Source organism: Leiobunum rupestre, chromosome 5 (genome assembly GCF_980474605.1).
Source record: "Leiobunum rupestre chromosome 5, qqLeiRupe1.1.hap1, whole genome shotgun sequence".
Classification (NCBI taxonomy): Eukaryota; Metazoa; Arthropoda; class Arachnida; order Opiliones; family Sclerosomatidae; genus Leiobunum; species Leiobunum rupestre.
Genome location: NC_143388.1, coordinates 11,436,046 through 11,458,199, shown reverse-complemented (window position 1 = coordinate 11,458,199; position 22,154 = coordinate 11,436,046). Strand labels below are relative to the sequence as shown.

Sequence of the window (22,154 nt, the reverse complement as noted above, 5' to 3'; positions counted from 1 at the left end):
ATTAACTTCCACTTTTCTATTACAAAATGTTCTAAACAATAATAATAATTAGATAATTTAGATGATTCGATCAAAATTTAAACCGATATTAGCAAAATAAAATAAATAATAGTTCGTAATTCTTAGGATAGATGGCGTTGCCGTTCTCCACAAAGTCACGTGATTACCATCTTTTCAGCCCTCCTAGACTTTATAGTTTCGCCTATTGAGGGCTGAACCGGAACAATCTGAGGATCTGGATCTCTCAAGCGTTTCGAAATATAAATTAAAAACAATCAAAGAATTTAATATTTAATAAATATCAATTTTATTGCAGAAAAACAAAGTTTATGAACTTTTCTTCATTAAAATATTTCACTTCGAACGGAAATTTTTGCTAAAATAGGCGAAATTGATCTTAATCAACTTGTTAAAATGCGAAAACTAAATCACGTGACTACCATATCACAGCCAACTTCGATTCGGTAACTCTTGTTCATAGTTGGCCATATGCGACGGTGAGGAAAAAAAATATTCCTTCCAAATACTGCAGAAAGCTAATTAACTTCCACCTATCTATTACCAGATGTTATAAGTAATAAAATTAATAATTAGATAATTTACATGAATCGATCACAATTTAAACAGCCTTTAGCAAAAGAAAATGAATAATAATTCGTATTTCTTAGGATAGATGGCGCTGCAGTTTTCCACAAAGTCACGTGACTACCATTTTTTTCAGCCACCAAAACCCATTCGCATGTACGTTATTCCTGAATCGGGTACATAAATGAGAAATTAACCCTACCTATTCAAGTCTTGGGTAGCCTTCTCCTTATTTAATTTTGTTTTCATCTTTTTATTTGCCTTGGTAAATCCATTCCTACACTGACCAGCCTCGTTTCATTTATCATATAATGGACTAATCTACTTATTCGCTAATTTTATCATCCTTTACAATGCAGTCCATAGGTGGTTCCTTTTAACTTAACATTGCGTATATATTAATCTGCACCACTCTCCCCCTATTCGGCTTTCCGTTGCTACGCAACTCGTTTTGAAATTTTTAATGTTTAGGCTTAGTTTATCTATTCGGTGCTATAGTCGCGAGCCAGATTTCCCGCACGCTACTGACGAGTCCCAAATAGGACGAAACCGGTCTACCGTTGGAAATTCTGGCTATTTTATTTAATTTAATTTAATTTTTCACTCTAAGATCTATTTGGTCCGGGTTTCGCGTCTTTTTTTTGATCGAGACGTATCGGTACGAGCTATTAGTAAGTTTTTAAATTTCTTCAAATTTGTTTAGGGTTTAGCTTTTTTATCTCTTTTCATAATGGACTAATCTACTTATTCGCTAATTTTATCATCGATTCATTTAGATTCGTTCGACCAAACCAAACTTTAATTGCGGTTAGCGATTGTTGGGCTCTAATTTCTTCCGTTTTATGGGGTCTGCGAAAGAATGCCCGGAATTCCAAAATAAAACTGCCTTTAACCTAGTCGTTACTTAGTGCTCCGAGAAGGTTTGCGATTTTCTTATACGATGAATATTCAACCGTTTCTCGCATTTCTTGCTACGTTTTACCCTTCCTTATTCCTAAATTCGGAGTAGCAATAGTCAGGTATAGAAATTATGAATGCGTTGGATAAAAATATAATTTGAAATGCAAATTAATGTTTGAAATTATGACATTGGAAGTGTTCTAATGCAATAAAAAATTATTGTTGTTTCTTTGAAATGGTGGCATAGGAAGAGACATTGGTAAATTTTTCTTTTTTTTAATATTTTTAAAGATTCGTATATATTTAATTTAAAGTAATTATCAGTAGTTACAATATTGGTGGCGTTTATTATATTAATAAAGTGATTGGGGTTAACGGTGGCGTGTTCAGCAAGAGCGGAAGGGGTTATCGGTGGCGTGTTCAGCAAGAGCGGAAGAGTGGATTTTTTTATTTTTAATATCGTTGTTATGTTCATTAAAACGGAATTTTAAGTTTCTTATTGATTGTCCTATATAAACCATACCACAAGAACACGGAATTTCATAAATCCCGTATTTTTGTAGAATGTCAATTTTATCTTTGTTTCTACCTAAAATTTTTTGAATTTTATTAAGGGGTCTGAAAATGGGGGTAATACCATTGTTGCTGAACACGTCACCGATCCGTTCACAAGTATTTTTAATAAAGGGGAGAACAATATATGGTTTATTTTTAATAATTAAAGTTAAGTTAGTATTCTGATTAATTTGTTATTACTGATTCTGTCGAAACCCCGGTTAAGGGATGCACAATTATAACCTCTATCGATGGCTATAGCTTTAATCATGTTTATTTCATTGTTTAGATATGTAGAATTGGAACAGATATTGAGGGCACGTACTAAATAAGTATAGAAAGCCGTGAGTTTTTGATTTATCGGGTGGCAAGATTCGGCGTGAGGGGGCATGGAAACTGAAAACGATTTTCTAAAAACAGAGGTTTCGATGGTTAAATTATTGTTTACAATTAGAATGTCAAGAAAGGGTAAAGTCTTGTTGGTTTCCAACTCTACAGTGTATTGAATATGGGTATCGACTGAATTGAGGTAGTCGAGAAAAATAGGAACTGTTTCTAAAAAAAAAAAAAAAAAAATCAACTCTTCCGCTCTTGCTGAACACGCCACCGATAACCCCAATCACTCTATTAATATAAAAACGCCACCAATATTGTAACTACTGATAATTACTTTAAATTAAATATATACGAATCTTTAAAAATATTAAAAAAACGAAAAATTGACCAATGTCTCAATAGAGACAACGGCCCGGGTTTCCTATTAGCTGATTTCTGGTTTAAAAATCTATATAACTCTACACTTGACACGTGATCATTTCTATGTATATTTATTTCCCCCCTCTTTTGTATGTTTTTTATCGCGAAACGTAGTTTACTTCATTTGGAATTTGTATTCTCCTGACCAGACCTGATGATGCCTCTGTATAGAGAGCGAAACTAGTCGTCGATTTTAATTTGTTTTTAATTAAAATTTGTATTACGTAAACAAAGTGGTTTTTAATTTTTATTTATTTAGTAAAATATTGTTGCTTCTTTGAAACGATGGCATAGGAAGTGTTCTAATGCAATTATTATCTACAATATTGTTGCTCTATTGAAATTATGGCATAGGAAGTGTATCTACAATATTGTTGCTTTATTGAAATGATGGCATAGGAAGTGTTCTAATGCAATTAATATCTACAATATTGTTGCTTTATTGAAATGATGGCATAGGAAGTGTTCTAATGCAATTAATATCTACAATATTGTTGCTTTATTGAAATGATGGCATAGGAAGTGTTCTAATGCAATTAATATCTACAATATTGTTGCTTTATTGAAATGATAGCATAGGAAGTGTTCTAATGCAATTAATATCTACAATATTGTTGCTTTATTGAAATGATGGCATAGGAAGTGTTCTAATGCAATTAATATCTACAATATTGTTGCTTTATTGAAATGATGGCATAGGAAGTGTTCTAATGCAATTAATATCTACAATATTGTTGCTTTATTGAAATGATGGCATAGGAAGTGTTCTAATGCAATTAATATCTACAATATTGTTGCTTTATTGAAATGATGGCATAGGAAGTGTTCTAATGCAATTAATATCTACAATATTGTTGCTTTATTGAAATGATGGCATAGGATGAGGGGATGATCACTCCGCGTAATCGGTGTACAGAGCCGTACCTTTGACTGTACTAATGGGATTACGCGTAATCTTTGAAGTCCCTGCCTTTGGCAGTGGTAATCTAAGTGTAATCCGGTGTACAGACTTTCTAAGAGTGGTTAGCCCCTCGGCATAGGAAGTGTTATAATGCAATTAATATCTACAATATTGTTGCTTCTTTGAAATTAACTTCTCTGGCCAACGTGAGAAGTTCATAAACTGTTGTATTTTCGTCTGCTAAGCTGACTATTGACACTTTTTGCGTTTTATCACAACAAATCGTCAATTATTCTGTAAATTTGTAAGTGAATTAGTGACCAGATATTGTATGGGTCTATTTTTCCCTGGCATAGAAATGTTGGCTAGTCGTACACAGTTGATGAGCGCCGATTTGATGTCAAGAGCACTGTCCCGGTTTTAATATTTTAATGTCAGGGTTTGTTTTTGCTTTAGAATGATTTGACATTGATTCTATTACGTTTACCAGCATTGTTTGCGCTATTTTAGAAAGATTTTAGATCAATTTAGGCCAGGATTTTTACAAATGATGTATATAATGTTTTATTTAAAAAAGTTAATTATTTAGTCGATGCATAACAAAGTAATCAGTCCCTAATAGACAGAACACTGGAATATGTAACATTTTCTTTACAGCCATTCAGTTGAATATTCTGTTTATGATTCATATTCATTTTATTATACTTAATACTATACTATATCATGATTTTAATATAATGTAATACAATATAACCATGGACTAATTAGCAACAGGGACGGTCCGGCCCGGGAAAAAAGTAAAAATAACAAGAAACGACGCACTCTAGCGGTATTCTCGGGCATAACAGGAAATGCTTGTATAGGCTGGTGATTCAAAATAAGCGGGGGGGGGGGAATAGGGAAAGAAGCTTCCTTGGAATGCTTGAAATTTAAAAGTTGAACCACGAGATTACTTACCATGCGGTGCTAATATATTAATCTTTTAAATTAATCGTCGTAAAAATTTAGAATGTCGAGCTTTTCCGATCGTACATACAGTAAAATATTCCGCTTACCGTCTGGAAGCAATTCCCAAATTTGTTACGGTAATAATATAATATTATTCATAAATATAAATGATTGTACCAAGGCTTCATAGTTGTTTACCTTTTCTTATGATGAATAATTTCCGACATAATTTCGAATCTATCTTAGAATCGGAGGTGGAAAACGTATCATTTAACTATACCAATTATACTAAAATAATAACTATAATTATAGTATTTAACGTGATAACATGGATGGTTATGAGAGACGTTTGAAAATTCAAATCACAACCGCTAAAACCGTTAAAAATCAGTTTCCTGTTTATGACGTTTGAATCACCAGGATAAAAAATATTTGCCTGGCAACGCTGCTGAACGCGTTAACACTTTTATTTGGGGTCTTTATAGGGAAATGTTATGGATCTGGGCCGTCCCTGTTGTTAATTAGTCCATGATATAACTATCTTGAATTTATGATAAGTTTCTGAATTTTTCTACGAACTCTTTGGAGTATATACAGTAGTTCATTATTATGTGGAACCCATTTCAATTTCGTCAAAAAACTGACCCAAAAATGCTCCTGCATTTTTGGGTACACTTATCAACGTGGGATATTTACTAAAGTTAGATTTTAAATATTATGGATATATTTTTGGGATTTAGACTAATGACGTCAATTGGTTAAGTACACTCCTAGTTTCTGAAGAGGCTAATTTTTCCCGTGACGGAATCTTCAATTTACATAATTGTCATGAGTGGCAGCTAGGAGCAACAAAAACAACACCCCACACAAGGAGAACGCAACCCGTCAAAAGTCGTGGATTTTCTTGTGTACGTTTTTCATTGGCTAGACGCTTTAGCGCCTGCTGCCGTCGGAAGGGGAAAATTCGGAAATTGTCTTCCCCCCGCCCGTAAAACGTTCAGCGTAAAGGCTCGTGACGCTCGTCCAATGAAATTCGTACACAACCCTTCGTCGGCGTGTTTAAAGGCTAACTGCGTTCTCCTAGTGTTTGTTGCTCCTAGGTGGCGAACATTTAATTGCACCTTATTTTGTACCACCAGACTAACTGGTGAGTCGTATACTTAACCTTTCGACAAGACACTTTACTAGAGCTACTTGAAGACGTACCGCTAGCAGTAAGACAACGAATTCGGTCTATGCACGACGGAGTACCCCCTCATTTTAGCCTCAGAGGTGGATAGGTCGAGGCGGAACTGTAGCATGGCCAACCAGATCTCCTGATTTGAACCCATGTGGTTTCAATCTTTGGGGACTTGGTATAGAAGACTGAAGTTCGGGACGTTGAAGACCTACGTCAACACATAACTGACGCCTTCGACACAATCCCAGTGCCGTCTTTCCCATTGGGCCAAAAGGGCACTGCCCTAGGGCCCCAAGATTCTGGAGGGCCCCATTTTTCAAATTGTGAAATGCAAAAGAAATTTTAATCACAAAAAATGTTTTTAACATTGCTCGAAAGTCCTAAACTTCGTATTTACTATTTAGTCGCGTCTATAGACAGGGTAAATCTAAAACGAATAAAGACTTTTGGTTGTTGGTATTTTTAAACTCAGAATAAGCTTCATCTTCAGTAACCTTTAGTTGGACAAGTGAAACTATTTGAACCGATAGTTGTAGATTAGAGCGACGATGGACTTCGCACTGGAGGTTAGAAACTTGGGTGGAGTTACAGGGGATCGCCCAAAGCTTTGTCCAGGGGCCTCCAATTAGGTAAAGACAGCCCTGCGCGACAATCCGAAACACGCCAGAAATGTTTCGTTGTGTTCGAGAATCTTCAGAAGACGCGTCCAAGCTTTCCTACACGCCAATGGGGGCCATTTTGAACAACTTTTGTAAATACAATGATTAATGTAATGTTGTTAGGTAACCTCTGAGAAACCATGAGACAAAGAAATGAATTTTTTACTGTGTCTCTTGGTCATTTAAATAACTTTGTCATTATTTTAAATCGTAACGATAGCATACTTCTAGATGCGGACGCTTAATAAGCTTTTGCTAGTAAAATATTTTATTCACTTATCTCATAAGACGTTTTTATTCACTTATCTCATAAGACGTTTTTATTCACTTATCTCATAAGACGTTTTTATTCACTTATCTCATAAGACGTTTTTATTCACTTATCTCATAAGACGTTTTTATTCACTTATCTCATAAGACGTTTTTATTCACTTATCTCATAAGACGTTTTTATTCCTTGTTACTCAAAGAACACAAATTTCTACGTACACCCAACTTTTAGTTCTGGAGACATCTTGGAAAATTGGTACACAAGACTGAAGTCCGCAACATTGACGACCTACGACAAGTCTACAACGCATCATTGATCGCTGTGAAACTATTCGCGACCGAAACGGGTATAGATGACGAAACTATGCCGAACCGTAGGGGTCTAATAACGTCAAGCATCTGCTTAAGTTTCTAACTTGCTAGCTTAAATTTGACTTCCGACGAGTAGTTCCGCCCGCCACCGTTAGGGAGCGCAACCATAGTTTTCAGTTGCGAATTCGTAACACACCTCGAATCTTCGAACGGTTTCAAGAATGATTTGCGTGTGCCCCAGGTGATCATTTTGGGCATTCAGTTAAATTTGTACTTATTTGAGGAAAAAAACCGAAATTCAATAAGTAACATTCTTTCAATTGACGTGGTCACTATGAAACACCTTGTTATTGGTAATTTCTACACGTAGAATACTTCTTTCAATTAATAACTAACTTTTGATACTAGTTATCGTTTTTTTTATCTTTTTCGATAAAAAAAACCAAATGCTTAGTAAAAGGAAACAATTGGGTCCAAGGAATAATAAAAACTGCACATTTTTCGATTTTTTGCAGGCTGATTTTTGACGGCCAGTTACTCGGCTAAGGTTCAATTTTGGAAAATGTTTCTGAGGACCTTTATCACTCCTTGTTACCCAAAGAACATGTCTGTAAGTTTGTGCCAGACTTATCTGAAACACACTGTATAAGCTAAGCCTTTGCTCAAAACTGTCAATTGCCAATAAATTTAAATAAAAGGCAACTTTAGACTAATTCACAAATACTGATCAGGAACCAGACAAAATAAACATTTCTACAAAATCTGTTTCGACTCAAAACTTGACTATAGGCTGGTAACCTTTATTTTATGAAGTAGCTAAAGCCATTGATTTCCAGTTTTCATCTGAATTGTCCTATCAGTATTTCTGCTATGACTAATTATTGACGAAATAGAACCCAAAAATATTAGAGCATTTTGGAGCCTTTGTAAAATTCAATAGTAAAATACTTAAATTTGATATTCAGTCCCGTTGCCACTAATGGTAAGCTAAAAGTCTATGGAGAAAATCTGGTCTAAGGCTCTTTATTATTCTCAACTCAATGGTTTCTAGCCGTAGGAAAGACAACTGTAGTCTGCTTTATTGATCTTGGCGAAAATTTTGATAGTTCTAAAATATGTACACTTTTAAAAACTGTTAGACATTTAATATTTGTGGTTTTAAAAGTAAAATAACTTTAGCAATGGGTAGAAAATGTTCTGTCAAAAGTTGTGTAAATACTGGGAGAAATATTCTTCGAGCTTAAGAAATATAGCGCCATCTGCCTTAATATCCGTCAACTAAATATGTGAAGAAATAGCAGACAACTTTGCTTTTTCGGTTGAACTTTCAGCTGTTGCGCAGAGATAATTTTGAACGAGCAGACAGCTTTCATATATTCAGTTTAAAACTCGGTCGGTAGGTGGCGATACTAATGACCAAAATTTAAACTACGCACGAAGCCTATAAAAAGTTTCTTGGCATAAGTAAGAAACTGAAAATATATTCAGGTTTAGTTTTCCAATAACACGATAGATGGCGCCAGCACGATTTGATTAAAGTTAATTTACTAGGCCAAACTCTCCAACTGAACAAATACTGTCCCGCGAAACGGTAGGTCATGGAAGGAGGATTTGGATCTCTAATTATTCTACCTCATTGCTGTAGACGCCGTGACAGACGATATTTTACAAAATTAAAAAGCGTTCAACAAGATCCTACGTCACGTTTAGCAACGGTCTCAACGAAAATAATTTTTCATATATATCCTGAACGCAGCCCTTATTAGAAGGAAAACCTTTTTAGTTAGTGAAAAGTTTATTTATTTATAAACAGTAATTTGCAGGTCCTGGCTATCGAAAATATTAATTATTGGCATTTTCCTTGAAGATGTTTTATTGAAGCGTCTATTGGGCGTTTTTAAACGGAATTTCGGCGGGCTAGAGTGCTTTTCATCAGTAGCATTGATCGCTGAAAAGGCCATTCTCAAACCCTGCTCACACGCAAACGGAGAATCTCAGATCATAGCGCGAATGGTCTCGCCATTTTGTTGTCGAATTTAGGCCCCGAACGAGAAAACTTGGTGCTGGCCATGCAAAAAGATGACGTAAAATATGTACAGAGGTAACAATTTGATATTTCTATTCAATATAAAATTAACAAAAACAATAATCGTCCTTTATGGGTAAACAGGAGAAGTCGTTTCGTGGGTTTGGACGTTCATCCAATAGAAAAGGCATTGATTATTCGGTATGATTTGGAAGCTACATTAGTGGGAGAGTTGGGAGATGCTATGCTAGAAGAGTCCAAAGAATGTCAAAAAATGTAAGCGGATTATTTTCAGGCTCAGCGTTATGGTGTGCGGGGCCATAGGCCGTGAGAGATGAGATAGGAGCCCAAAAATATTTTCACACTGAAAGCTGGGCCTCCCAGAAAGCGCTGTAAAGCTTGGGGCCCTAAGTGGTCGCCTTGCCTTAACGCCAGCCCTGATTATTTTAGAAATTATTTTCTTTATTTCATTGATAGTAACATGGTTTTATTTATATTACTTACATTTATAGAATAAGATTGAAGAGTTTGAATGAAGCAACTGATGTAGCATCTTTAGCAACAGAAATTGTTGACAAGTGCAGTTTAATTCCAGCGGCAAAAATTTCAGAAGTAGAACAACTTTTGTTTTATTTACAAAAACGAAAAGACAATACTTCTTCGGGTAATTCATATTCAATCTTAAATCACAAACATTAGGTTATAAAATGAAACAAATTTTAACTTAGTTTATTCCCTCAATACATAAAACAGACAAAGAAGTGATGAGAAAAGATAATGATATTATGATGGAGAAGGACAAAGAAGGTTTAGAAAGTACTGAAGTTAATGAAGTTGCTAGTCTTCAAAACATTGACACCTACTCGGAACTACTTTATGAAGATACAACAGAGAAGATTAGGGCTTCGGCTTTGCTATTGCAATTGTCCAGAAATCCGGATAACTTAGCTCATCTAGCAGCTAATGGTAAATAAATTGTTTGTATTATAATGTTCATTAGTTAATTTATAATTTCTGAATGCAAAGAAACCGTGTTGGGTGCATTGACAAGAGTATTGAGAGAGGATGGTCGTAAAAGTATTGATTTGAGTACCAACATCGTTTACATATTTTTCTGTTTCTCAACTTTTTCTCAGTTCCACCATGTTATTGCCCATTTTAAAGTAAGGACGCTTAATTATGTTTACAAATTTTTATTTTAACCCTTTTTTTCCCTATTTAAGATTGGCTCTTTGTGTGTTGATTTAATCGACTATGAATTAAAACGACATGAACAATGGAGGGAAGATTTAGCAAAAAAGAAACATTCTTATATCCTTTTCAATAATTTAGTTGTTAACTTTGTTGCAATACTTTCAACATTTCAGTAAAATTAATCTCTTACTTAAAAAATACTTTGTTAGGTTAACAAATTGAACTTTAAACTCTAGGTACTTTTTTAGGTAATATTTCCTTAATTAATTTCTTACTGGAAGCAGATAAGGATAATATAATCCTGAAACGCGACTTTGAAAAGAGTTTTAAAAAGTTTCAAGGATTGGTGAAGAAACAAGACCAACTGTTAAGAGGTAATATATACTATTAGCCCGAATGTATTTCTGTATTAATGCTAAATATTAATTTTTCATAGTATCCTATTACCTTCTGCTTAATATTGCTGAGGACACTAAAGTGGAGATGAAGATGGTCAATCGTGGAGTTATTCCACTTTTGATTCGCAGCTTAGATAGAGATCTTCCAGAATTACTGATTCTTGTTTTGTCCTTCCTCAAAAAACTGAGCATTTTTGTTGAAAACAAAAACGAAATGGTACGGCAAGCTTCTTGAACTCTTAAGAAGTTGGGATTGTAATAGAAGTTTTCAATCACTGTATTTCTAGGCTGAAAATGGAATAATTGAGAAAATAGCTCATTTAGTTCCATGTGAAAACCCCGACTTGCTGAACGTAACTTTACGTCTTCTTTTAAACCTCTCTTTCGACTTTGAACTGAGAAATAGCATGGTTAAGATGGGGCTGTTACCTAAACTAGTTAACCTTATCAGTAAGTAAAATCAAAGGGGCTAATGTTCTATAAATTCTATATCTTTCCATTCACTTTACCTCTGACAACTTAAGTTTGCACCTCTATATTATGACACGATCATGGTGGTAAATGCAAAGTGTAAAGCTTTTTCTTGTTTGACTTATCGCTAACATCTAAATTTATGCGACTAGCATTCCATATAATAGTTATCATACAACATTTCACTATATTGTCTAAATATTGTTAGTGTAAATTGGCATTGGCACTATGAGATCTCCAAAACCATATGAAATGTGCCTATGACTTGTTAGATTAGCTTAAATAATTTGTTTCCGATAAGTAACGCTACATGTGATCTATATGCAATAGGAATCTATACTACATGAATTTAATAATTATATGTATTTGTCAATTGTTGAAATAGATAATCCACGCCACCAACCGGTAGTTCTCTGCATTTTGTATCATATCAGCATGGATGACAGATGCAAATCAGTTTTCACGTACACTGACTGCATTCCTATTGTTAGTACCAAGACTTATAAATAAGAATGTAAATTTCAGCATGGGGATTAACAGGAATGCAATTATTAATGTGTCTAGATTGTGAGATTAATACTGGACTGTCCCGACGAACGCGCCCCACTTCAAGTTGTGGCTTTGGGAATCAACTTGTCCACCAATAAGAGAAATGCGCAGCTGATTTGCGAGGGAAATCGTTTGAAGGCTCTTATGAAGAGAGCTTTTCATTACAGAGACCCTTTGCTTATGAAAATGATACGGAACATTTCCCAACAAGAGGGACCCACCAAAACCATGTTCTTGGTATTTGAAACGTCACTTTATCTGGAGTTTTTTGTTTTAGGTTTTCAAAGCACTAGTAAAAGAACATTTTTAGTGTGCCTTTAAAATGGGCAAGTTTCCATACCATAGTCACTGAGAAAAATCCGTTAACCATAGTTAGGAGTAGAACTGGCAAGCTTTGGGTTGCCCTCTACACCATTTTCATTGGACTAAACCAGTTGACTTTGAATTGCTACAGCGTGGTCAGTAATGTGCAGGTTGACCAGACTCACTATAATTCCTATATTTTCCTATATATTTAATGCTTTCCTATAAATTCCTTTATTTTAACCTATTTTCCTATAATTTCACTATCTATTGAAAATGAAAGAACTTTTTTCTACGTGTCATAGAACATGTAGTGAAAACACTGCTACTTTCGAAAAAAATCTTGAAATTTACAGGCTTTGTAAATCTGCTAAGTGATGATAACAATGCAAGAAAGCAGTGTACGAAAAATTATCAATATTCTAGGTGATTAGAGTCCTGATATTTCATTTCTTATAATTCTCCTCTAAAATTCTTATTTTTCTTATAAAATATTCAAAGCCTTTCCCTGGTCACCCTGATAATGTGATAAATGAAACCCCCCTAAAAATATTAGAACCCAATAGTACATCAAAGTTGGAACTGTGGTAGTTCTAAGGGATAGTTACTGAAACATTGCAGTTTTTATTCCTGTCCAAGCTGAATTGATTTTTCTCAGTCACATAAGAAATTTACTATTCCTGTGCTTTAAAAAATATAATCTAAAACAAATTATACTCCATTGGTAATGGTCGTTGTATTTAAATATTTGTATTAACGTAACCATATTAACAGGATTTCGTGGGTCATTTGGGTGAAGCGATACAAAAAGGAGAGAATGAGGAGTTTGTGCTAGAGTGTTTGGGAATATTAGGAAATTTGACCATTCCGGACTTGGACTATGAAAGATTGCTTAAGGAATATAATTTGATTCCTTGGTTGAGGTCTAAATTAACCCCTGGTAAGTTTACTGAGTGTCTTTTATTTTTAGCCTTTCACTCCATTATAACGTTTATTTTATTTAACAGGGTCTTGCGAGGATGACTTGGTGCTGGAAGTGGTTGTACTTTTAGGAACCGTTGCCACTGACGAAGCGTGTGCTTTGGAGTTGTACAAATCTGGAGTTCTGAAATGCCTAGTAGATTTATTGAATGGTACATTTTATTACTCGGTGTCTCATTTGTTGAAGAACAAAAAGAACCTTAATGGAAAAGATAAAAGTGAAGGGATTTTATCACAATTTTCTCATGTATCATGCCATCTTTCTTTTTATACAGCTAAGCAAGAAGACGATGAAGTTGTGTTGCAGATAGTCTATGTTTTTCACAATATGATCAGACATCAAGTTACCAGGGATCTTATGATCAAAGAAACTCGTATCCTTTTCTAGAAAAATTGCATGGAAGTTAGAATGGAAAGATCCAATGGCCAAGTTATACAAGACTTAACTATACTTTCAACAGAGGTACCTGCGTACCTGATTGATTTGATGCACGACAAGAATATTGAGATTCGTAGGGTGTGTGATACGACTCTGGATCTTATTGCTGTAAGAATAGCATTACAATTGCTTACAAAAAGTAGAGCTACCTAAAATTGAGTCGAAATCAGTCTTGGTGCTGAACATATTAATGATCTGGGTAATTCTTGGTTGGACAGACTAGAAATAATAATAATAATCAGCTAGGCTAATACCCTAGGCCTAAGTCATCGAGCGACTTTTAAAGCCTTTTAAGGGATGTTTATATTGTAAATGTCAAGTCTCGATGGTCATTACTATAATTGCACATTCTGATTGACTGCGCAGGGTTCTGCTTAAGTATATCTTGAAGTATTAATTGTCCTCTTTAGGATCACGATGATGAATGGGCGAAACGGATTCAACTGGAGAAGTATCGGTGGCATAACAGTCAGTGGTTGGAAATGATTGAATCGCAAGAAATGCAACAAGATGAAGATATGCACATGGGTACTTGTGGCGGTGAAGAGGCAGCAGACTTTCTTATGGATGACCAATTTGCTTCCTACTTGAAAGACTCAGATTTACTTGACCGAGTTGATTTATTTGGAAGTGGAGGTTTGTGTATTTAATTAGTATAGAAATTTTTAAGTTTTTCTTGATTGAAAATCTAACTCTGCAATTTACATTTCACATTTTCTAGCCCAAGCGGTAATAATTAATTTCTTTCCATAAAAATAGCTTAAGTTTTTAGAACAATGTGGACTTAATATTTAATATCATCCCTTATTTGTGGCCTATGTTTAAAAACAATATAAAAATAATTGGTTTGTGGAAGCTTACCGTAAGCATTCCTAGTATGCTGTTTTAATTAATTGATTAATCAAGTTTAATTTGTAGATAATATAAAATAAATGCATTCTAGGTGACCTTATACTAAGTGATGATGGGAGTACATCTCCGGATTCACCAAATGTGGACATGACTCCACATCGAGAAAATGACTCTGGGCGACCTATGTCACGTTACAAGAATAGGTAAGGTAATTTTAGCGGCAACATTAACAAATAGTTTGGTTATTAACGATATTTACATTTAGACCTATGACTAGTGGAAAATCCAGGACACAAATTTCTTGTGACACACTTCCTGTGAGTTTGCCCACATAGCTTTTAACGAATTTCAAGTAGTTTGATAATTGCAATAAGTAAACGTGTCACTGGGTTTCAGATTTAAACTATTTGTGTCATCAATCTGAAATCAAAATGGTTTACGATTTCACCCACTTGCTTTATTATTGCACAGATGCAAGTATAAAGTAAATAAAATCAACAGTTATGTTGATAGTTGTAATTATGTGTAATGTAATAATTTATTGTGTACAGCTTTATTTATTTACTAGTTAAATGTATATTTTGTTTTTATCTTACAAGAATTATTATACGATATTAAAATAAAGTGGTTACTCCCGCACTATACATTTAGTGTAGCTTTTTAAATAGCTTTTTACTTAGAAAATAGAAATATAGTTATAACTCCATTTTTGCTAGAAATTCCTAGTCATAATGTAAACCATGCTCTGCTACCACTTGTTGGAATTTTTATAAGGTCGATGAATTAACATATGAATAAAGACGACTGTACTAAAATCATAGCTACTTTTATATGTACACATGTACATCTGCAAGCCAAAAGGTGAGTAGAGAGAGAGAGAGAATAATTTAGATAGCTGTTTACAAGTGCATAGTCTGCTACTGTTCCGGAATAGTTCAGTTCAAATAAATGATGCAGTTCCATGGACTAAATTATGGTGCATTTATACAGACTAATTAATAAGTAAATTATAAGTTGTTTAAACCAAAGACTAAATAATATGTTAATATTTCCAATAAAGGTTAATTAATGGAGAAAGTTTATAACTTAAATCAGATGGGATAACTATTTTTCGGTTCCATAACCCCTTATTGTTTACAGGGATTTTATAAAAATTAGTGTCCTCCAACCCAGTTTAAAGTAGTTAGCTTCTTTTTTAGGCTTTTAAGTGAAAACTAAACCCATGTTTACTAAATTACAAGTGTAGCCCTCATTTTACTGTTTGCCGATGACACAAAGCTCTCCCACAAAATTAAAGTGAATAATGACAACCTTGCGCTTCTAGCCGACCTTGACTCTGTAGTCAGTTGGGGTTAACTCCCATGGCTTGTTGTTTAACCCAGCTAAGTGTTTAGTTTTACATCAAGGTCGTCAAAACCCAAATTTTGAGAACACTATCAAATGTTCACCAATTCCTTCTACTCTCTGTGAATGTGGCCTCAGGGTCACTATGGATTCCAGTCTTAAATTCTCAACTCATACACACAAAGTTACTAAATGATTGTGCTCCATTGCTGGGTTTGCCGTAACTTAAATTTCCGATCAACACTTATTAAGCAAATGAATAATTCCCTTGCCCTCCCGCTTATAGATTATTGTTCCCCAATATGGACCAAACTCTTGGAGACTGATCACTCTGCCTTGCAAAAAGTGCAAAACAAATTATGGAAATTAGCCATTCGTCTCAAGAAACAACCTGCTCCTTCTCTGTTAAACTCCCTTCTAATTTAATCCATTTCTATTTGACATAAACTTAATAATTTGTCTCTTGTACAATGGCATAGACCTCAAGCTATAACTTTTTTCTCCTTAAATTTGGGCACCACTATCCCGTGGGTACACTCATAAATTGTCAAAACCCAGGGCCAAAACTTCCAACTAGACTTCACTATTTTTCCCATAGTGTGATTAATGACATTGTGGAGCTAAAATTGTACTGTACATTTAAAACTATATTGCAAAGTTATTTATTGTTAGAAATGTTCCTAAGTTTTTTTTTGTATTTCAATTGACTTATGGTTTTAAGGTCCTTAACTTAATAATAAATCAAAAGAATCCAATCCTCGACGCAGCAAAGGAGCTGGGTTTCGGTGCTGTAGCTACTGCTGAAGCCGTGCTGGAACGGATTCATCAGATTGTGCTGGATGAAATGCGTAGAAATGGCAGACGCACAGACATGCTCATCGGCTTTCAGAACTTGGGACAGGAGAGCAATTAGGCGTTACTCAGTAGGATCGGATTTATCTCCACCCTTGGGTATCGGCGTGACGTTAGCCCGACTCCAATCACACGGAATAGCACGGAAGATGGTCGTAAGCGGAGCCGCTATTGCATCGGCGCACTTGCGCAATACAATAGACTGGATGCCATCAGGGCCAGGGGCTTTATGAGGTTTGACTTTGGTCAACAGCTGGTGTATTCGTTTGACTGAGAATATGATGTCCGGCATGGGCGGCGCAAGAGGCGCCAAGAGTGGAACTACGGGTTCATCATACGCCGGAAGGTAGACGCCAGGAGATTGGCTTTATCTACCGCTGTGGTGAACGTCGTTCCAGAGCTGGAGAGATCGGGAACTCCCGCTGACTTCGCCTTCTTGGAGACTAGCTGGTAGAACTTTTTCCTGTGGGTTGAGATATCCGACGCTACTTTGTCAACATGATGGGTGCGTGCAAATTTTACCATAGCACGATGCCGACTGAAGGCTTGTACATTGGCAGCAGAAGGGTACTTCCGGTAGCGGTTGTACCTACGCTTTGTGATGCGCATCAGACGTCTGAGGGAAGAGCCTACCAACGGGAGATTATGCCTGGAGGATAGATGCTTAGTGGGAACATGATCCGTCACCGTTTGCCTGACGGCCGAGGTGAAAGCGCTCCACGTCTCTTCAATAGAAGTGGCATCGGGGAGGTGGATATCAGAGAGTGAGCGTGCAAAGTCGGCCTTGTTGAAGTAAGGGACCAATCGAGGAGGATTCCTTGGTAGGGGGCGGACCCCATTGAGCAGGAGAAAATCATGGTCACTGATGCCCGGAAGATGGGAGACAGTTTGAAGAATGTTGTCATCGGAAACCAGAACCAGGTCAAGGATGTTGGCAGCAGAAACACGTACCCTGGTGGCCTCAGTGACACGGTGGCTGAGGTGAGAGGCCAGGAGATTATGTAGAAAGCTCTTTGCCACTGACGAGGAACTTTTCTGCATAACCCAGTCAATAATGGGAAAGTTAAAGTCACCGGTGATGATGATATCGCCCCCCCCCCCCCCGGCAAGAGATCCATGGAGGGAATTAAGTCTCTTGGTGTACGTGAGGGTGGCCGACGGTGGCCGATAAATGCAGCAGAGACATGAGGAGCCGATGGTCACCCGGGCGGCGACCACTTCGACTTCAGTCTTCAGGTCCAATGAGAAGGACTTGAGGTCCTTGTGGACGCCCATGCAAACACCACCTCCGTGTTAGTTACTGTCCTTCCGGTAGACCTCGAAGTCAGGACCAAAAAGCTCGAAAGACGATATGGTAGCATCTAGCTTGGTTTCGGTGAGCGCTATGAAGGGAGGACGATGTGTATCAATGTAGGCACGGAGTGCGTAGTGCTTCGTCTTAAGCGAATCGATGTTGGTGTACAGGAGGGAGAGCTGGGTTCGACCGAGTCATTGCGACGATGGTGGAGTATCCCACTGTTCTGTCGCACAGGACGAGTGAGGTTGTTGAGCAGGGGAACGATAGAAGTCCACTGTGATTCCTTTGGTCCAACGTTCTGGCGCAAAAGCAAGGGGAGCTTCTTGTGCAGGAAGGGAGACGATGAACAAAGAATAGTTCCGGCGATCAGCTCGAGTTTCAGTCAGGACAGAAATTGGATGAAGACCCAAGTCGACGAGGTGGCCCTCAATCTGAGCCGCCGTAACAGAGGTATGCACCTGGGAGACGCGGAGAGTTTTTGTAGTCTTGGCCGCTAGCCCGGAGTTGACAGTAGCTGGTCTGTTGGTGCCCCATTGGGCTGGAGACCTTCTGATAGTGTCTTTCTCACTTCTGGAGAAGGCGACCCTTTCAGGCCACGTCGCCGGGTCCAGAACCTTGATCAGGTGTGCTTCATTGACATCAAAGAAGCACGTCTGGAAATCCTGCCTGTAGAGGGTACGAAGGCGCAACCCAAATGGGGTGATCCCTTAGCTGTCAAGAAACTGCTCTAGGACTGCTCAAGACAAGTCCGGGAGAAGACGGGAAACATAGATGCTGGTAGTTGAGGCAGCAGCCTGAATAGCCGTGGCTCCAGATGGAGGGGCGGTGCCCTGGATTGGCTGTCTCCGTGATTTTGCGAAGTCTGACGGGGGAGTAGCCTTTGGTTGCTTCGGACTCCTAGCCTTTTTCCTGGTGCCTTCCTGCCACCCGTGTTCGAGATCACGAGGACGATCCGCTCTGTCAGATTGGAGTTTTGCAGTCCCACGGAGGACTTGATCATCTCGACTTGGGCGTTCTGATGTCCAGGGTGCTGATTGAAATGACGTGGGGTGTCAGATGCCAAATTCGCGGCCGGTGTCGACTGTTTGGTGGCAGTGTGGCGGGTAGGGGTGGGTTTGGAGACTTCTGCGAAGGATGGTGGTCCTTTGCGAACCCGCTGTTATTCCAGAAGCTGACGACGAAACGAGAGATTTTCTGTTTCGAGGTAGGCTACGCAGGACGTGAGTGATGAGAGTCGCATGGTGAAGAGGCGGGCGTTTTTTGCTAGCTGGAAGGGTAGGTCTTCACAAAGGGAGCTAGCCCAGATGCCGTGTACCACAACTTGAGTTCTCATATTGTTACAAGCCATATGAAACCAGTGATGACAGAAGGCACATCCCAACATTTTGCAAGCGGCTTCGTTTTTGCGATCGAGGGCGCAGTCCACGTAGCTATGCGGGCCGTCCTCTGACGGGAGCGGCTGGACTGGATCTGCATCGGAAGCCAACGGGACGCCTTGTTTATCGTTAGCTCCATCCCTGGCACCTGTGGGCGGGAGGGGGGTACCCCATAGATATAAGAAATGTATATAAAGGTCTAGATAAATTTCGGGGCGTCTAAGCCTAACATAAAATACGGAATTGACACCAAGCAGACACTGATGAAGGCACGTGACCAAGAGCGCGAGCTCTCTTAGCATTTTAGTACTACGTGCTTGACCTTTCCGCAGGCTGTAGTCTTTAGACACCATCTGTTGGTGACTTTTAGTATAATTTTTAAGCAGGAGACAATGGTTCTCGCGACGATAGCACGAGCTTTCTTACCGATAGATAGCGTCTTATAAGGATAGCCTGCAGAAATTTCGAGTTTCTGCTAGCTGTCACCTCCGTATTCACTCCCTTTGAAATATTTTATCTAGACCTTTATATACGTTTCCTATAGCTATGGTACCCCTTTTGCTGTTCGCAGCTGCGACCGGCATTCCGATGTGATGACGTCAACTCGGAAACAAAAGGTGAGGCTCTAAGCCTTGGCTCCACCACGAGGCGAAGGAAATTTGTATTGTTTTAGGCAAAATCAATAACGACACTCACCCGGTGACCGGCAAATTGAAAATTAGTGGACTTAAAAACCGATAAAACCCGACTGGAAGCAAAAACGAGCATTAAGATAGCGGAAAAAGTAAGGTAAAGCGGAGCTCGAACAAACGCGACTCAAACTCGAACCTTATAGCAGTTACCTACCTTACAGCAGACTCAGCAGTTACCGAGGGGTAAGACACTCTGCGAACTCGGTGTACACTGCCGTACCTTTGAGAGTGCTAATTGGAACTCGCGAACTCTTGAAAATATGTACCTTTAACAGTGCTAAATGCACGAACTCGGTGTACAGATTATCTGAGACTGTCATAGACATAGGAACTATACTTATACCTAGACGGAGTATTGCAGATTCTGAAGGCACTAGCTTTTTGTGCCCGGTTTTCAGTCCCACGCGCGTCTCATGTGTGATATGGACAAAATTCCGTGGCGCCACCAAATCGTTTGGTGGAGAATGGAGAAACTATAAAAAGCGGAAAATTCTAATGCTGGACGCAATAACGTATTTGCTTACCGAGACTTGTAAAAATTGTTTAATTTTCGAAAATAAAGTTAGTTTTTGGTAAAATACAACGCGAAATAAAATATTTTACGTAAATTTAAACTTCAAACAATTGAAAATGGTACAAACTTGAGTGGGTTCCAATCGTCAAAGTCGGTCACCAAAGGAAAAAATACCATTTCACAAGTATTTCTTGTTTTTATCATAACAATTTCAGGTCTTTGTTTAAAACCTTGTATTGTCCATTTTTCACAATAAAGATTACCTCAATCTAACTTTAACTTGTGCTCAAAATATCTTAAGGCAATAAATCGATTGAACTTAATACCCGGAAAGTATCACTTTGTTTGTGGAAAACACTTTAAAGAATCAGATTATCATATTGGCAAAAACGCGAAAGATCTCACGCGGAAAATTCTTAAGGAAGACTCAATTCCTTCGGTTTTTGCGAGGGGAAAAAGTGATCTAACATTCACCTTAAAAAGTTATCAAGGAAATTGAACAACATTTAATGTAAATATTTAGAAATTCGAATGGGCATATATTGCCATCCTTCAGAGGTATCAAGAATATGAAGGATTAACGTTGGTTAGCAGTTCTGTGGCAAAAAGCATAGAATTTTTGAAAGAGGCTGGTGATCCAGTGTTTCAAGGAAGCGGGCCAACATCTAAATTTATATCAAAAATTGATCGGTATCTACAAAAAAACAATTTTTAAGCAACTTTTCTCCACAATTTTGACACCGTATCTTACCTCACTGTCCCTTGCAGTTTGTTTGAGGTATTGAACTCTCGAAATCCATGGGCTAAAGGTTACAAGGCACCAATTCGGCTTTCCAACCTTGAAATAACCAAATGTTACATAATGAAGACTAAAGAACTTCTATTCAATTTAACAGACCTGGAAGGCAACTTGATTTTTTTAAAGCCAAAGAAAGACAGCCATTATTGGTTTTGGTGTCACAATTCACAGTGTTTTGGACATTGGCGAGAAGTAAATTGTTCCCCCTGATGGACCACTGAAGTATATTTTTTAAAATACCAGATTTTGCAAACAATTGTTTATTTTTTAAGGTACCTTTTAACTTAAAAACTTTCGCAGGACCATTTAGAGTTATATTTTAAGTTTTTAACACAATTCGTCAGCGAGGAGGTTGGAACAACAATCCTACTTGTAGAAACTTCACTGCTGCATACAAAAACACGTTGGTTACTAAAATTGAAAATCAAAAAAGTGGCCACTTAATTGCTTTGGACAACACTCACGTTCCAAATTTGTGCATGGTGCCAGTTCCAACCAACGAACTTAGAGTTATTAAAGAAGAATCTCTAGAGGAAGAAATGGATGACTTTATTATGTTTCTTACTGATGAAACATCAACATCCAACATCTTACGAGAAAACATAATCCGTTATATGGCTGGTTTTGTTGTAAAGAAATTACAAAAAGAATTAAAATCCGAAACATGTTTACACGCTTTAGACGAAAGGCATTCCTCACTATCAAGTCATAGCTATGTAAAGGGGGATTAATATTTACTCACATTTCATTATATAATTTGGAAATTTATTGGTACATTTCTCCATACTTCCTTTGTTTACATCTTACAGCTGACTTACTTTTTTTAGTATAGTCAAGGCTATAGCCTAGGTATAGTTAGCCGCGCGTAGACGCCGTAGGCGGCGCCACGTAATTTTTTCCATATCACGCATAAGAAAGCGCCATTGCTCAAAACTGGCCTCAATTTCGTAGATCCAGCAGTTTGTCTAGGTATAAGTATAGTTCCTATGTCTATGGAGACT

General features: G+C 37.4%; 1 protein-coding gene and 1 long non-coding RNA gene across 4 annotated transcripts; one reads left to right on the top strand and one right to left on the bottom strand.

The window, feature by feature from the left end:
• Positions 1–8,959: 8,959 nt before the first annotated feature.
• Kap3 (kinesin associated protein 3) lies at positions 8,960–14,898 on the top strand. 2 transcript variants are annotated; one of them, XM_090174804.1, is made up of 19 exons: positions 8,961–9,167; positions 9,237–9,368; positions 9,605–9,756; positions 9,846–10,058; positions 10,119–10,255; positions 10,316–10,403; positions 10,562–10,660; positions 10,723–10,901; positions 10,972–11,134; positions 11,541–11,641; positions 11,720–11,941; positions 12,782–12,947; positions 13,015–13,140; positions 13,264–13,362; positions 13,450–13,535; positions 13,838–14,063; positions 14,371–14,482; positions 14,545–14,596; positions 14,676–14,898. In XM_090174804.1, the coding sequence occupies exons 1-19, from the start codon at positions 9,136–9,138 to the stop codon at positions 14,679–14,681; spliced, it is 2,391 nt and encodes a 796-aa protein (XP_090030930.1). In that variant the 5' UTR covers positions 8,961–9,135; the 3' UTR covers positions 14,682–14,898. The 2 variants fall into 2 exon arrangements, with proteins under 2 accessions (XP_090030929.1, XP_090030930.1); XM_090174803.1 differs by having other exon boundaries at positions 8,960–9,167; positions 14,545–14,676.
• Positions 14,899–20,598: 5,700 nt separating this feature from the next.
• LOC149943538 (uncharacterized) lies at positions 20,599–21,860 on the bottom strand. Of its 2 annotated transcripts, none has more exons than XR_016480986.1 (6): positions 21,748–21,860; positions 21,618–21,680; positions 21,430–21,540; positions 21,253–21,370; positions 21,106–21,192; positions 20,599–21,048 (listed from the first exon to the last, which is right to left on the bottom strand). It is a non-coding gene; the product is annotated as an uncharacterized LOC149943538 (long non-coding RNA). The 2 variants fall into 2 exon arrangements; XR_016480987.1 differs by having other exon boundaries at positions 21,430–21,537.
• Positions 21,861–22,154: the final 294 nt, after the last annotated feature.